Below are 16,020 nucleotides of genomic sequence, written 5' to 3' on the forward strand. Positions count from 1 at the left end.
GGGCTGGGTGTTCGTAACTTCACGATTTCCATGGAAATGTCACTTGACGTTTGCTTATAAAAATCATCGTCTTTGTGAATTAAACGATTTCCGTTGAAAAAGATAATACACCGTCCATTAAATCGATTGTTGTAAAATCTAAACAAACGCTGGTAGGTGTAAAATCCAACTCCAGTAAAGCCTATTATAAAGAATATGAAAAGTTGTTTCCATGGATGAATAGGAAGTTACTTACGAATACAGTCTTAAATTAATCGATAATGCTGGCATACATGAAGGAAATGTTAATTGTATTTAAATCTTCTATATTTTGGTGCATTCATTCAAAACTTCCAAGCAATGTTGCGATTAAAAAGTGGAACAGATTTGGAAGCATACCCTAAATTACGCGCGTTTGTGAAAGCTTCAACCAAAGGATGGTACAAAAGCCAAAGAAATGTTCGGCATTTACAGAAAGCGACCTAAGAGGATTTTTTATTTCATCCAGATGACAGTTTCAAAAGTCATACTTGAAGTATCGTTACTTAGCAACTTTAAAGCACGTGTGTTTTAAAGGCCTTTTTTCGCACGCATTTGAGTGTTTAAAACGGGGATTGTGATTCAGGTATAATAAAAACAAAATTAAAGCGCTAAAGTTTGCACAATTCAAATTCCTTAATATTCGTATTATTACAGTGGTATGATATGATAGGAGGTACGTTGAGCCATAATTGTTTAATTTAACACTGGAGCTACTCATTCGTCGTAAGGAAGTTAATAAAAGCGGGTCCCTGTGGTCACAGATACACACGAACATAGGGCAGGTTCTTAAAGAATTGTGAAGGTTTTTTGAAGTTGGCGGACACTATTTGCGGCTTTAAAGGTCTTGACAGATTGCTAACCGCAAAGGCATACTTACAAACTATGTATATCTCTGCCATCATTAACGTTACACTCTTTACCACGTCGATAAGATATAAGATAGGGAGGTTATTTTCGAAAAGTTGATAGTTTTCCAGTTGTAAGCACAAAACTGCTAAAAAAATATCCTTTTCAACTTTTTTTGTATTTTTTTCAATGTTGCGTCATGAAATTTTGTTAGCAAAGCTCGGATTCGGATTGGGCACCCCAAAAAAACATATAGAATCAAAGAAATCAAAACTACCCCACAACTTTCCTGGTAAAAATACAATTAAACTGGATTATATGCACATTTTACCGCTTTAAATTTTTTGCAGCGACATCTAACGCATAAATCCATAAGCGTCATATTACAGTTTTAAACGGTACATGTTTATACTGCTCCGCAATAGAGGGCGCTTTTAAGTATACCTAAATTTGTTTCCCAAAAAATGTATAAGGTTAGCAATCTGTGTATGTGTAGATCTGTGATATTACTGATGGTTTCAACAAATTATCTAAGTAATGCCTTAAAACAATAATTTACAATAATCTGTTTAGAATACCTCTTGCTTAAGCTGAGTTGATAATTTTTGCCCTGCTTCAACAAAATCTAAGAATGTGACTTCTTCCGGATTAATAGTCGGCAGTGTGTCTAACCACTCCAATTCTACTAAACCAACCAAACCTATCCTCCGTCCAGCCGAATGTATCACATACGTAATTCGACCTTCTCCAAGTGGCCGACCAGTTTCATTATCCAACACATTAGACATCAACCATGGAAACTCAGTTTGCGCAACCCACTGTGATAAAACATCCAAACCATGATCTAAAGCAGCAACTTAAACAAATATACAAATGCACAAACTCACCAAAATCATGATTTCCGTAAACGGCACAGTGCACACCGATACTATTTAAAACGGGAACCATCTGCTGCCCTTTCGTAAATGTGCTTACTGGAACAAACTATTTTAATAAGTTGGTAAAAATGAAACGGTTTCTCTTACGCATGCTCGGCGAGAAGGCGTCGCCACTAAAAAGTATTAGCGGGTTAAGATTTTGGAAGCTTTTAATTGCAGTGCAGAACCGAGCAGCTCCCCCGACTGGTTCAGGTGATGCGCGGGGTTCTACATTGTATACGTCATTGAAATGCAGAATTACCAGATTTTGAGCCATTGTTCCTCCAGCTAAGGTATGGACTGCCCTTCTACCTGCTGCCCGAACTTCCAACGATGCCTTGAAAAAAATAACGTGTATGAAAGCAAATGTACTTATCATAATAATAAAAATGTAGGATTTTCTTCGGAAATGTGTAACATATACGAGCCCTAACACATAAATGTTCGGACATCTAGCATTTTTAAAACAGAACCGAAAAAAAAAAAAATCCTGGTCAATGTCAATAAAGCCGCAAATATCTTATACAGAAATATGTATTATAAGTTTATTGTTTATGTTTAATAGCAAAAAACAATTTTTTTAATGCTCTCACATACCATAAAAATGGGAAAACCGGCGAAATTAACTGACACATAAATGTTCGGACACCACACATATTTGATAGTTTGATCTAGATAGCAGGAGAAAAACAAAAAATAATAACTTTTATAACCTGTCAGTACACTTTGACATTTTGTTAAAAGAAAAAATGGCACGTGGCAAAGCTACACGGAAAGAAATTCGACACTTAATAGTAAAATGGTTTCATAAGGGAAAATCCTTCAGGACAATAGGTCAGGAATTTAATTTTTCCATGTCCACGGTGGCAGATATTGTAACAAAGTATGGGAAAACGGCATCAATGGAAGTTGCAGGAAAAAGCACAGGAAGACGGCCAAAAGTTGCCCCTAGAATGCAAAGAGCGCTGGTAACCATTTGCAAATCTGGACGAAGAGACACAGTACGGAATCTTACGGTAAAATGGAACGAAGTAACAAATGCTCATCTTTCTCGCTAAACCTGTCGAAGGTGGATCCACAAATCAGGCTTACATTTTTATAAAGTAAGTGGATCTTTAGATTAAAATTAGTGAGCCTAAGAAAATACTTTTTTAAAGAGGCGAAAGAAAAACACCTTTAAAACAGAAAAACAATAAAGAAGAGGTTGGCTTGGGCTCGGGAGCGGCATGTGTGGTCTTACCAAGACTGGAAAAAAATCATTCTTAGTGATGAATCTCGATTTGATATCAGTGTAGGCGATAATCGAGAAAGAGTTATCCAAACGGAAAACAAAGCATTTCACAAAGATTGCTTAAAGCGTTCTGTAAAATTCCCCAGTGGTGTAATGATGTGGGGCAGTATGTCTGCAAATGGGCTGGGACAATTGCACTTTATAAATGGTAATGTTTATGCTCAGAAATATCAAGCAATTTTAAAACAAAGTTGATTGCCTTCACTTTCGACATTTTCACCTGATGCAGACTTTGTTTTTCAACAAGACGGAGCATCATGTCACAGCAAAAAAACGACTAAGAAATGGTTACAAGACCACAATAATAGTGTTTTAGACTTTAGAGGTGCCCTCATGCAGTCCAGATCTCAATGTCATTGAGGCAGTGTGACATAAAATGAAGCAATGTTTGCGTATTCACCCGCAGTGTAATATTGCTTCTTTGAGTGAAAAATTACAAGAGATTTGGGATACCTTTGGCACTGATCAATGTAAAACTCTTGTGACGACCATGCCTACACGAATCCAGGCTATTATTAGAGCCAAAGGGGATGTAATTCATTATTAAGGAGTGGTGTCCGAACATTTTTGTGTCACTTTAAATTCTAATTTTATGGTGTTTTGTGTTATTTGATGTTTGTAATTAATTAATTTTGCAACAAAATATAAAATGACAGTTATTAAATATGTTTAATTTATAACTATAGTAAGAAAAAAATAATAATAAAAACATACAATGATTTTAAGTTATAATATTTTTTAAATTTTGAGTGTCCGAACATTTATGTGTTAGGGCTCGTATTACTTTTTGACCCAATAGTCTACGTAGGTGAAAAACAAAAGCGACCTTTCTAATATCATTAAGAACATGTGTCCCAATTTTCAAAGCGATCGGAAGTTTCTAAACATTCAAGAACAATATCTGGGATTAAAGAATGATTTATCCTAACTAAATCAACCGGGAATAGTATAAAGTTAAGTAAATAAGGGATTAAAAAGAGTTCTTGATAGAATGGTTTAAAGCCGAGGGCTTTACTATTTTTTAGGGAACAAAAATAGTTTAATCCAGTGTTACTTATACTATTTTTTCAAATACGGACCGATATGAATCCATTTCAAAATTAATATGCTTTTTATTATTTTTAAAAAACTATGAAAAAGTAAGATAAGCTATACGAAGTTACGCCCACTTGTTTATACTGTCAACAAAAATTAAAAATTTTCCATTATCGTAAAATCATACCTGTAAACCCTTCTAAAAATATGGGAAAAGAAGCATATGAAGGCGCCTCTTTCATCCCTTAAAATGTCACTTACTTTATGCTTGTAGATTGTGACAATTTATTGGGTATTGGAGGAGATTGTTAAAAATGAACGTGGACGACATAGAAGATTGAGGATCGATGGTGGTTCCAGACACAACTAAAAAGTCAAGAGTTTTTACCATTGTTGAGGAGGAGAAGAACTCAATTAGTTATATAGGAAGAGCTGGATACAATTAGGGTCCCTTATAAATTGTGCTTCTATAATATTACCTGTTCTGAAAATAAAGAAAATGAATACTTTCTAAATCTTTTACAAGAAAACAAAAATTAAAATTACCTGTTAAGTTAATGCACAAACATTAGGGATTAAATTCAATAAAAACGTGTCACTATTGGAAAAATCCGAGTAAAAATCATGTTTCCTTATAGATTTTGACTTGTAGAGTCCCAAAAGCAAAACTTCCAAAATTTTGAAGATCGATCGACTAGATCAAAAGTTCTGGGCCGATTTCCAAGTATTTAAACACAGATCTCAATTATTTCACTTCTGATTTTACCGGATGTGGATAGCAACTTTCTAATTTTAAATAGAACACCCTATATTTTATTATATTTTAGAAATCTACGTCGTTTGATGCCACATTTCCCTATACCCAGCATCAATGGTTTTCAAAATTTTTGACATTTCGCTGCTTTTGTTTAGCACCCTGTACGATGACTTGAATTTCAAAAAGTCTTCCCAATACTGACGTGACGCTACATGCGAATGATTTCAGTTTTAAGCGCCCTTCTACAGGGTGTTTTAAGATTAATGGTCAAGTTTAAATAATTTTGAACCTTAATAAGTTGATTTTTTCAAATGAAGCCTGTTTTATTTTTTTGCACTTTCAAATGCGGAAAAAATTCTATATCGGTTAATTGTTACATTCCCTATACCTATCTGTTATGGTTTTCGTTTTATTTAAGATTGTCTAAAATTGTGACCGTTATATGCATAAGTTTCTTAGGAGGCCTTGATACAAAATGGCCGCCGATCTCATCCATCAAAAATTGTCGCCACTGTCTCTATAAAGTCATTGTAATACATTATCCCAACCTATACTATAACTTTAATACATTATGCCATTGCGGGGCTCTACCGGCAATTGTAAGAAGAAATCGCAGATTATTGAGAAAGATGCGGGTTTTATTTTTCCAATTTTCCGTCTTTATTATCCAAAAAATTGAAAACTAATACAATTGATTGATGTAAAAAAAATGTTTATACAGAAAACCTTAATACATTTTTGCTCTAAACTAATTTGGGGACCAATAATCGCATGTTATGAAATTTACATTGAAATCCCTATGATGCGTTACGCAAGTCACCACCCTGTATAGATAAAACTACGCTAATTTTGAATTTCATGCAATTCGGTCCATAACTAATGGAGATGTCAAAAAGGCATTCTTTATTTTTTGCCCTGATCTACAAATATGATAAAGAATCCACCTGCAAAGCGTAACAAAAAAGTTAAAGGATATCTAGATATTCTTCGAGAAACTTCAGGCAATTTTATGAAAGTCGTTACAGATGCAATCTCCATTATAATACTGGATACAAATTTCTCATGTAAGTGCATAACACATGACAGGTTACAGCACGTGCATACAGCTGCAGAAAGCAGGTCACTGGGGTCATCGGGAGGAAGCCATAAGCCAAATCCGTCCTGGAACTGGTATAAATGATGATGACGTTTGTAGTGGGTGATGAGGAAAATTTAATTGACAAGCTCAAAAAGACTAACGACTTTATTCGTAAGTACCTAGGGAACGTGCAGAAAATTTTGCGTGGGTAATTCATTGTCTGGACAAGAATTTATTACAATCGGACTATTTTTCCGAAAACTAGTTGTAAATGCGGCCTTTTCATAAAAGACCACCCAATACCAAATCGAGACGAAATCAGAATTTTTTTTCGCTATCTTTAGGGGTGATCCACCTTGGGGTAGAATTAAAATCGGAAAGGGTGCGTATCCAATATCATATACAAAGACGATGCCTCTTATGGTTCTCGAGAAGAGCATTTTTGTGGACACATTATTGTATAGCCCTTTATCGCCCGATTTTTCTGGCATAACTCAAATGTAACACCCTGTACCTACACTGCAAATGGTACTATTGCCAGCAAAATTGCCCGTTTTTGTCTCCTGCCAAAGTTCTCATAGACGAAAGTTTAGAATAAATAGGTACTATATAACTTTCAACCCCTTTGAGGACTTGTCGACTTAACGGAGTAGGTACTTAGGTAACATCTCCCTAATTCAAATGTCCTCGTGCCCGTATTCGTTGTAAGTAATTTGCTTTCTATAATCGTAAATGAACGATGACAGCAACATAGTTTAAAGGGGGTTATTTTAATATCGAGTGTTGGAACGGTACCAAAACCTATTAATTTTGTATCTTGATGAAACCTCTTAACCTCCCCTATTCCCAATCCGGTAAATCTCCTTTCTACGGAAAATAGTGGTATATTATACAACATTTTACAATAAATCACCCTAAACGACAGAGGTGCTCCGAAAACCGCATAAGTTTTGCATAATAATAGGAAAACCTCTTAAGTGATTTTCAAAATTTCCCTCGCCCAATTTCCCTTCTCGTATAATTTTGCATTCAAGAGTTTATAACAAAACAAGAGAGTTGAACTTCAGGCTTTGACCTTAAGCAAGGCTATCAAGGCTATTTTTTAATATAAATAAATAAAAGTGCATTTGCATAAAGACAAATTATGTTATAGAACAATTGAAAAGGGCAATAAATTAGGGGCATGACATTCAAAGTCAAAACAATGGAACGCGTCCCCAATACAATTTCGTTTTCACACCTACGGGAAACTAAAGAGGTTTAATACGTTCAAATAAATAAATGTTTAGATAGGCCGCAACCAACGCCGAGTCTTTATTTAAATTTATTATTGGAAGAAGCGTTTTAAGAAAAAAAACCTGTAATTTCATGCTTAAGGTAAAAAAAAGAGAATTTTGTAGGAAATGTTGGCACGCACCTCCGAACTTCTGGAGATGTTGGTAAACTCCTCGACTTGCGTACTCCCGAAGTGTTATTACCCATGATTATATAAAACGCACGAAACGACGGTGGCAGTTGCACTGACACGAGCACCCTAACAATGTGAAACTGCATCTGCCATCGTGCCCCCTACTCCCCCTAAACGTGCATTTGCATCTCAATGGACAACTGATGCTGTGTGTGTGTTTGATTCTTTTCCAGTAGTGGTATAGTATTTTAATATCGAATACCGAGAAGTTAAATGAAGCACGAGCGCGACGTCGATCTTTTATTATGGAAATTGCTTGTGCATGTTCAAGATGTTACACAAAGGGCGTTAATGGATTTTTTAAATCGAGAAAAATCTCTCCGAATCTTACGAATACAAACTAGTTTATCGATTGGGCGATTTTACGTCTGCAGGGATTTTATTTATAACATTACAAGATGCAAGAATGTAACAATTCTTTCCAAAATTACATGACCCACTGAAATTACCACTTTCACAGTGTAATAAGTGTAATGGTGGGTTGATTATCATTATCGTTTTAGCACTACCATTAGTATCATTAAGAAACAGCCACGTTTCGTTTCGTTAGTTAGTGAGCTTTGTTTCTATTGGTTATTTCTTAAGGATCTAATGATTAAGTTTCCATAATGCTTCTTTCCAAACAGAAAAAAACTAAAAGTATAAACGGCCAAAATTACCAAGAACTTATTGACTCTCTATTGAGTTGAGAGAGGATAACAAATCAACACCACGAAAAGGAGATGCACAGAACAAAGTAGTGAGCAAAATCCGAAGATGGGAGAATAGTTATTTGTACTAGAGAAGACAGTGGAGTATTTCAACTCGAGTTCAAAGTTTGACATATGCAATAATGAAGTTTGACACATGTCACATAGCATTCTAGATACGGGATGTTTCAATTTTAAATGTCATAATAAGATTAATGCAGCAATTGTTTTTTTACTTTCCTCACTAGAGAGGAAAATCACATTTTCCTCACCATTTTTAGAGACGAAAGTAGCTGTTGCTAAAGTAGTTTCAGAAAAAAAATGGAGACCGATTTTTCTTGCTATAATAAACTGATCTGATACCTAACGATATCACGTATTGTACAATACCGGGGTGGTGCACGGTAAGTAGCAACATAGGGATTTAACATGGGAAATTAGTTTTATGCAATATCCTGCCGATTAATTTAATCCCGAACGTTTATTAGATTTAGATTTTTTTAACTTTATTTATTTGTTTATTTGGTTAAAATATCGTTGATCATTTAGGTTTATTTTACTTCAATTAGATTTGAGGTATCGCTCTTTTAGAGTGGTTGTCAGAATTTTGATTGAGAATTGTCTATCGCATTAGTAAAGGTGTAGTGTGTTGTGCACGAGGGGGTTGAACTAATTTTTTTTACTCTCAAGGGGATCTTAAGGAAAGAACGGTATAGTCGTAGTGGTTTAATATTCCCAAGAGAATTAAATAAACACATATTCGTGCTGCATATACAGAGAAATTCTTTTAAAACAACATACGATACGTATAATTTCCCTATGTGTCCTTTTAAATGGACCATATCACAGCATAAGAAACTTTAGATCGGATTTTAGAGAATTTAAGTGTGTAACTGACCGATTCCACTCAAAATTTGGAAATTTGGTACTTTCTTGAACTACAATTACAATAAATAAGAAGGAATTCATTAGTAAGAAAAGTTTTTGATGCGGAGTTTCTTATTTCCTGCTTTGGTGAAACAGTCAGTTTCCATATCGCACCCGGCACATCCGCTTTAGTTGCTATAATACCGTTATATATTTTTATTGAAAGAGGGAAAACGATCCGAAACGAACTGTCGCAGGAGGGTTGGCTGGTTTCGGGATTCAACAGTAAAATATATAAAGCAAATACATAAGAAAGAAACGTTCTTATAATTCAATTTCATGGAGGTAGAATTAAGACAGTAGAATCGCTATTAGCATATCCATATTTCATTAAGAAGTGTCTAATTTTCTTGATGATTGAGAGCATTATGTAATATAACGTATTACCATTGAGGGATCTATACAGGGTGGTGACTTAGATATAATTCCTTTGAATTTTTTTTCGAAATTGGTTTCTAGTCTATAACTTTTGATTGAGAATTCTGATCGAAAAAGTACGAATTGTTTTGGATTCTACGCACCAAAATTAATAAGGAAAAGTGTTTTCCCGAGAAATTTTGGTGCAGTCGATTTTTGGAAAAAAGGAAGGTTATACACTGCCTCTTTTTTTGCCCCGAAAAAAAAATTGTCTCAGATCGACCCGGAAAAAAATTTTTCTTATAGAATGTGACCTGTAGAATCCATAATTTCAAACAGTTCCAAGATTGGGCTACTAGTTCAAAAGTTACAGGAGGCAAAATCCGATTGTTACAACAAGCCGATTCAAATTCAGCAGATTTTGTATAAATTCACGCAGGAGATCGATTCGAACTGCAAGTACTTTAGTGGAGAAGTTAACAATTTGTTTTCGATTAGATCAAGCAAAATGAGCACTTGAAGGAAGGTACGCATCAAATTACGCACTTCAAGTAAATTCAAAATTTATTTCACCTATTGCAAGCTATGACCGCAAGTAAAACAAGAAATCCACCTTTTGAATTAAGTTTTTTGTGCAGGTGAGCATGTTCAAACTACAATAAATGCAAATTCAAGCTTCTGTTAGGACCTGGTCGATACCGAACTCATAATTAACATACAAATGTTAATGCAGACTCCCCCGAGCCAGTATGAAAATCGTTAATTTTATTTATGTAGCCCCCGGGACTACAAATTGTGATTAGCGCCGGTTCAGTTTACGAAACGTAATTTATGCAACTGAAAACCCCTGCTGTAGCGCAATCCATCGTACGCGACGCGTGTATTGTGGGTTACATACCTGTTAGGCGTCATGTCGATCTGTTGAAATTGCTGCTGCTGCTGTTGAATGTGATGGGCCTTTTGTTTTGTAGCCTGTTTGTGCCTCGACAACGCAAAGAAAAGGGCTAGAACAGCTTTAAGTCTGCCATCCCTTAAATCTTGTCCGGAGACGCTCTCGACGCCTGATACGTGCTGCGTGCGTAGAACGCTCAGGCAAATGTTAATGTTGTCCAACTGAAACAAAAATTGTTGTTAATTTATTAATTAATCATAAATTATCGTTTTCTAAGACGCAGAACCAAACCCACGATTTGAAGTGCCAGGAATTGTGCGATTCCAGTATAACATTAGTCCAGGCTAAATAGCTCTAAAATGATTTATTTTCAAAAAAAATTAGTTACCGGGCGAAACCAGGTTTTTCAGGCAGGTGAAATGAATAGAAATTGGAAAAAAATAATTAAAACAGTTGAATTTTTCCGCGGGTGAAATTACGGGGGTTGAAATGGGTGGAAAGTCGTATTTTGCAAATTGTGGCAAAACTATTGATTTTAGACGAAAATGTTAAATGTAAAAGTTATAGAGATTAAAAAAATGAGCAACTTTTGTATGTACACTATTTTCACATAACCTCAAATTTTCCTAGAAAAACCGGAAAACTGTTTCTTTCGTTTTTTATTCTTATTTTTGCGAAAAAAGATCGTAGGGGTTTGAAATTTGGAGGTAACATAACCTGTTTTATGATAAAACAGAAGATAATTGTTTGGGCCTATGAAGTTGAACCGTTTCCAAGATCTCACGATTTCTGAAAAAAATCTCCTCTTTTTCAAGAGGATGAAAAATTTATTTTTTTCATCGTACAGAGGTGCACGGGGTAGCAAAATTTTCGTAACAACTTACATTTTAATAATCAAAAATAAAAAATATTATTCCAATAGAAAAATTTCAAGAAAAGCGGCAAAAACCGAGGGAACAATTTTAAGATACACCGTTTTTGACAGTAGGTAAATAGGCTTTTTTGCAAATAAATTAACGTGTTGGTTCCGCACTAATAAAAAGTTTTGGAAATCTGTCTTCTCTCTCCTCTTTAATGTTGCTAAAATATTTTCTTTGTTTCCCAGTGCCCAACTGCCTTAATTAAAACATCTTTATGATTACATTTTTCTGCGCATTTTTACTGCAATAAAAGCAATTCGAAGTAAAATCGAATTCTTTTGCTTCCTGAACAATATGTTTTTGTTCACTTTCTCTCTTCCTGCCTGGTTTACAGCTGATGGGAATAAGCTGGGCCTGTTGATCGTTAATTTACAGGAATTATGAATAAAATCCGCATAAAGTTTATTCCTGCAGGTTTGACATCTCAAATCATTTGCTTTTGGCCGGTAAAACCAACGTTCTTATTGCAGATTTTGCAAGTTTATCAACAGGCCCAACGCAATTGCATCAGCTATAAAACAAGCAGGAAGAAGAGTCAGTGAACAAAAATAAATTGTTCAAGAATCAGGAAGCAAGATACATAATTCGATTTTATTTCGAATTGCTTTTATTGCGGTAAAAATGCAGAAAAAAGAAATAATAAAGATGTTTTAACTAAAACAGTTGAGCATAAGATAACAAAAGAGAATATTTAGGCAAACATTAAAGAGAAGGAAGAAGACAGATTTCGAAAAAATCTTTATTAACATCCAACATGTTGATTTATCATGTCAAAAACCGTGTATATCTTAAAACTGTTTTTCCGGTTTTTGGCGATTTTCGCAAATTTTTGCTATAGGAATAATATTTTTTATTTTTGTTTATTCAAATATAAGTCTTCCCGAAAATTTTGCTACCCCGCGCACCTCTGTACGATGAACAAAAATAGATTTTTCATTCCCTTGAAAAAGAGGTGATTTTTTCAGAAATCGTGAGATCTTGGAAACGGTTCAACTTTATGGGCCCAAACAATTATCTTCTGTTTTATCATAAAACAGGCTATGTTACCTCCAAATTTCAAACCCCTACGACATTTTTTCGCAAAAATAAGAATAAAAAACGAAAAAAACAGTTTTTCCGGTTTTTCTAGGAAAATTGGAGGTTATGTGAAAATAGTGCAGATACAAAAGTTGCTCATTTTTTTAATCTCTATAACTTTTACGTTTAACATTTTCGTCTAAAATCAATAGTTTTTCCACAATTTGCAAAATACCACTTTCCACCCCTTTCAACCCCCGTGATTTCACCCGCAAAAAAATTCAGCTGTGTTCATTATTTTTTCCCAAATTCTATTCATTCCACCTACCTGAAAAACCCGGTTTCGCCCGGTAACTAATTTTTTTCATACAAAAATATTATATAGCCTGGACTAAATTTTAAAATTAAGGGATTAAAGGACTAAATAAGGATCTTCTTGTTATTTCCAGTGTTCCCATTTCCGATTCTAATCAATTTTTTTCGAAAGGTATTTGAAGTAAGATCATAATATATAATGTTGTGTAATAAACCTCCTTTTTATTGGAGCAGTAAAGTTTCATATGAAATACGGCATTTTACCGACATTTGAAATAAAATTTATTCTGATGTGTTGATGTATCAAGCTATTATAGGAAGAAGCATAGTGGGATTAATTCTGGAAGTGAGATTTTTTTGCTAATGGATTAGTTCTCACACTTTTGTATTGCGATACATTCAGCGTAATTTTAGGGAATCCGAGGATTTCGAGTGGATGCAGTGAATTTTCAGTTGGTGGAATCACCTGCAAGTTTCGAAAAAGGTTGAGGGGCCTTTTTCTATTCGAGCATGCTGGATTTTAGTTTTAAAATTTGTGTAGAACGAATATACAGTGCTCCCCAACTCTTTTTTGGCCCACGTAATGCCCTCCCGTATAACTAACTCACTGTAGTTACGTGCCTGCAAGAGCTCGTCTAAAAATCTTATGTTTGTGAGGAAAAAAAGGTGTAGAAAACGGATCTCTCAAGGAAACTTGCTGCAGACGAATTCACTCCTTCGGAAGATTTTCGCTCAAGAGGATATAGTCCATACGAAAATGCAGAAAGGTGAATTCGTCATGAGAAACAACCCCTCTAAGAGGGATATGTACGTAAATTTTCACCTTAGAAACATCTCTCAAAGAAAATTGGTTCTTGTATTTGAAACCGCAAAAGTCACAGCGAAAAATTCGCTCAATCGAAATCCAATATTTACCGTTGATTAGTTTTTTTGGCCGCTGGGCGGTGGTCTTTATTACATCAAAATTTGTACTGGAAGACAATTCGCTACTCCGAAATAGTGAGTACGCAAATTGCTTTTAATAAACGATGCGAGGTGAAAATCACTCAAGTTAAAAATAGCAAATGTCACGTGCGAAATGGTATATATTCCAAAGTATTCACTTTGCCCCTTTTCCTGAATACTTTTAATGGATTGATGTGCTTGTTGTATGCAGATAGGCTACAAAGAACACGTTTATTATATAAACGCACGCTATTAAGAAATCTAAAGTATTCCTTAACGGTATCATTGCGCCCTCCTGCATCTGATAAATGGTTATCCACTGCGGCGTTTCATAAATTAATTTTTATTACGTACAATATTGCAAGTTTTTAGGGCATTATAATTCACAAGCAATTGCTACCCATAACGGAAAATGTACTGTTTAAATCGATATTATTATGCAGCACGAGCGAGCTTATTAGAATTGAGACATCTTCGAGACACATGCATATCTGAAGTCATTTGCTCGCTGATGATGACAGCCTTGATTTTAATATGTTGGTGTTTTTGTTTTACTTTAGTAAGTTCCACTGTTTCCAGTTTCTCTATGATTTTTGCTGGCGGTTTAGTTTAGTAAAGAAAGATTTTTACTTTTGCCACTAAGAAATTTTATTGTGCGAGCGACGTTGGAATTATTACTGAACTTTTGGACGGCACCTCAACACTTCCCTATTGTAAGCTGTTTGTAAGTCATTCAACCCCCTTCTTGTCTCTTTACCCTTTCCTATTTTCTGTTTTTTCATATTTCCATAAAACCCTCAAAAACTACCATTAAACGGCACGTTTACCTACCATAACTACTGGTGCGATCTAAATCCTTTTTGGAATCGAGAAATACCCTTCCAAGAGTCCTGGAGTTTTAATGTGTTTTTTGCGTTGAAAAATAACAAGATTTTGTGTTTCCATATGTATCAAATTTGAATGCAGAACGTTATTTGGAAATTTTACATAATATTGTTGTTCCTACAACAGAAGATCCGCCTCTGCAGGAATATGTTGCTATGTATTACCAACAATCTTGTTCATAATTAATAATATTTAAAACAAACAAGTGATACAAAAACAAAAGAGCATCAGAAAACAAATTAATTATTCCTGTAACTGCTTTTCATTTGTTTCTTCGATTCCTGCTGTAAATTTTACGTTTTTGTTTAAATTTCCACAGCTACTGCGATCGGTTTTAAAAACATTACTTATTACTTTCTAAGGTATAATTATAACATATTTGATATCATTGTAAAGAGAATTTCAAGCTCGGTAAGAATATTACAGAAAAGCTTGTTTTTTAAATATGTAGCTTTAGCTTTAACAAAATTTGAAAGTATTCTACGATTGCAAGTCAAAAAACTGTAACTGAACAGTAATCGTTAACACTTAAAATACTCCACTTAATTTCAATGATGATTTGACATTTACATCTTAAGCAAACAAAGGAAAAAGTTGCATTTCATTGCACGAATTGTTCTCGTTAACGCAAACATTCAACACATTGTATGTGATAAATCATAATTAAAGTTTGTAAATTGTAATTAAAGGTCACGCTTTATTAAAGTGGAAATAAATGCAACCGCGAACGTGATTTAGATTGCATTACACCAGAAAAAGTGCGGGCTGGTGTAGTTAATTATTAACCAGCAGCAAAAAATCGTCAAAAAAACCCTTTCGGTAGTAGACCGAGACGAAATTGAAAAAATAGACGTTCACGTTATGGGTGTTTGGTTGGAAGCAATAAATAAGTTATGCGATGGTTAGACTTCAGTCATGCCTAAAAATTAACAGTTTAATGAATCAAAAATGGCCTCGAGTTAGCTTGTTAAATTAAACAGAAACAATCCCAAGGATACTTTATTATAGGTGCATCGGTCCTGTGATTTCATGGATTGAAAACTTCTTTCAACAGACCACGTTTTTTACAGTACATTTTATAGACTTTCAAAAAAAAATGTGAGAATTTACCAAGTTTTTTGCTTTTAAACTTTTAAACAAGTTTTAGTGGTTAAAGATCTCTGAACTAGTCAAATGCATGGATTTTCCTATAGCTGGACAACCCCTTTCTGCTGTACACTCAAAAAAATATTATGAGTTTCAGACAAGCATTTCACCAGTAGGTCGTTCACATAATTATTTTAAATAACATGACAATAACATCCATTGAAACAGACGCTATTGACAAAGTCAAAGTATATTTAAAGAACCTCTAATGGCGTTCCAAAGGCCTCTTGCTTTTGTAATTTAAGAGTCTCTCAGGCTTTTAAAAATCCTTAATACACATTAAGGGTGTTCAAAAGGCATCTCTTAAAGAGTAGACGAGTGCAAACAACCGGGGCGGACTGGCCCGGGGGGGCGGGTGGCAATTGCCACCTGGCCTGTATTAAAAAAAAACCTGTATTGTAATTGATTTCCGAAAAAGGAGTACTTTAAAATGAAGCAAAAAATGTTTTTGTGGTGCACCGCAGAGCTACCCCCCGCCACCTTCATTACTACACTAATACTTTAATGGCCCGTA

General features: G+C 34.7%; 1 protein-coding gene across 1 annotated transcript in view; it reads right to left on the minus strand.

The window, feature by feature from the left end:
• LOC116163074 (protein sickie-like) overlaps nt 1–16,020 on the minus strand; it is a gene marked incomplete at its 3' end in the record, with an annotated part of 118,791 nt that overhangs the window by 39,352 nt on the left and 63,419 nt on the right. Inside the window, 1 exon segment of the mRNA XM_031476920.1 lies at nt 10,285–10,499. Within this exon segment, the coding sequence (XP_031332780.1) occupies nt 10,285–10,499 (215 nt within the window).

The sequence above is a fragment of the Photinus pyralis genome, unplaced genomic scaffold (genome assembly GCF_008802855.1).
Source record: "Photinus pyralis isolate 1611_PpyrPB1 unplaced genomic scaffold, Ppyr1.3 Ppyr1.4_LG2, whole genome shotgun sequence".
Lineage (NCBI taxonomy): Eukaryota > Metazoa > Arthropoda > Insecta > Coleoptera > Lampyridae > Photinus > Photinus pyralis.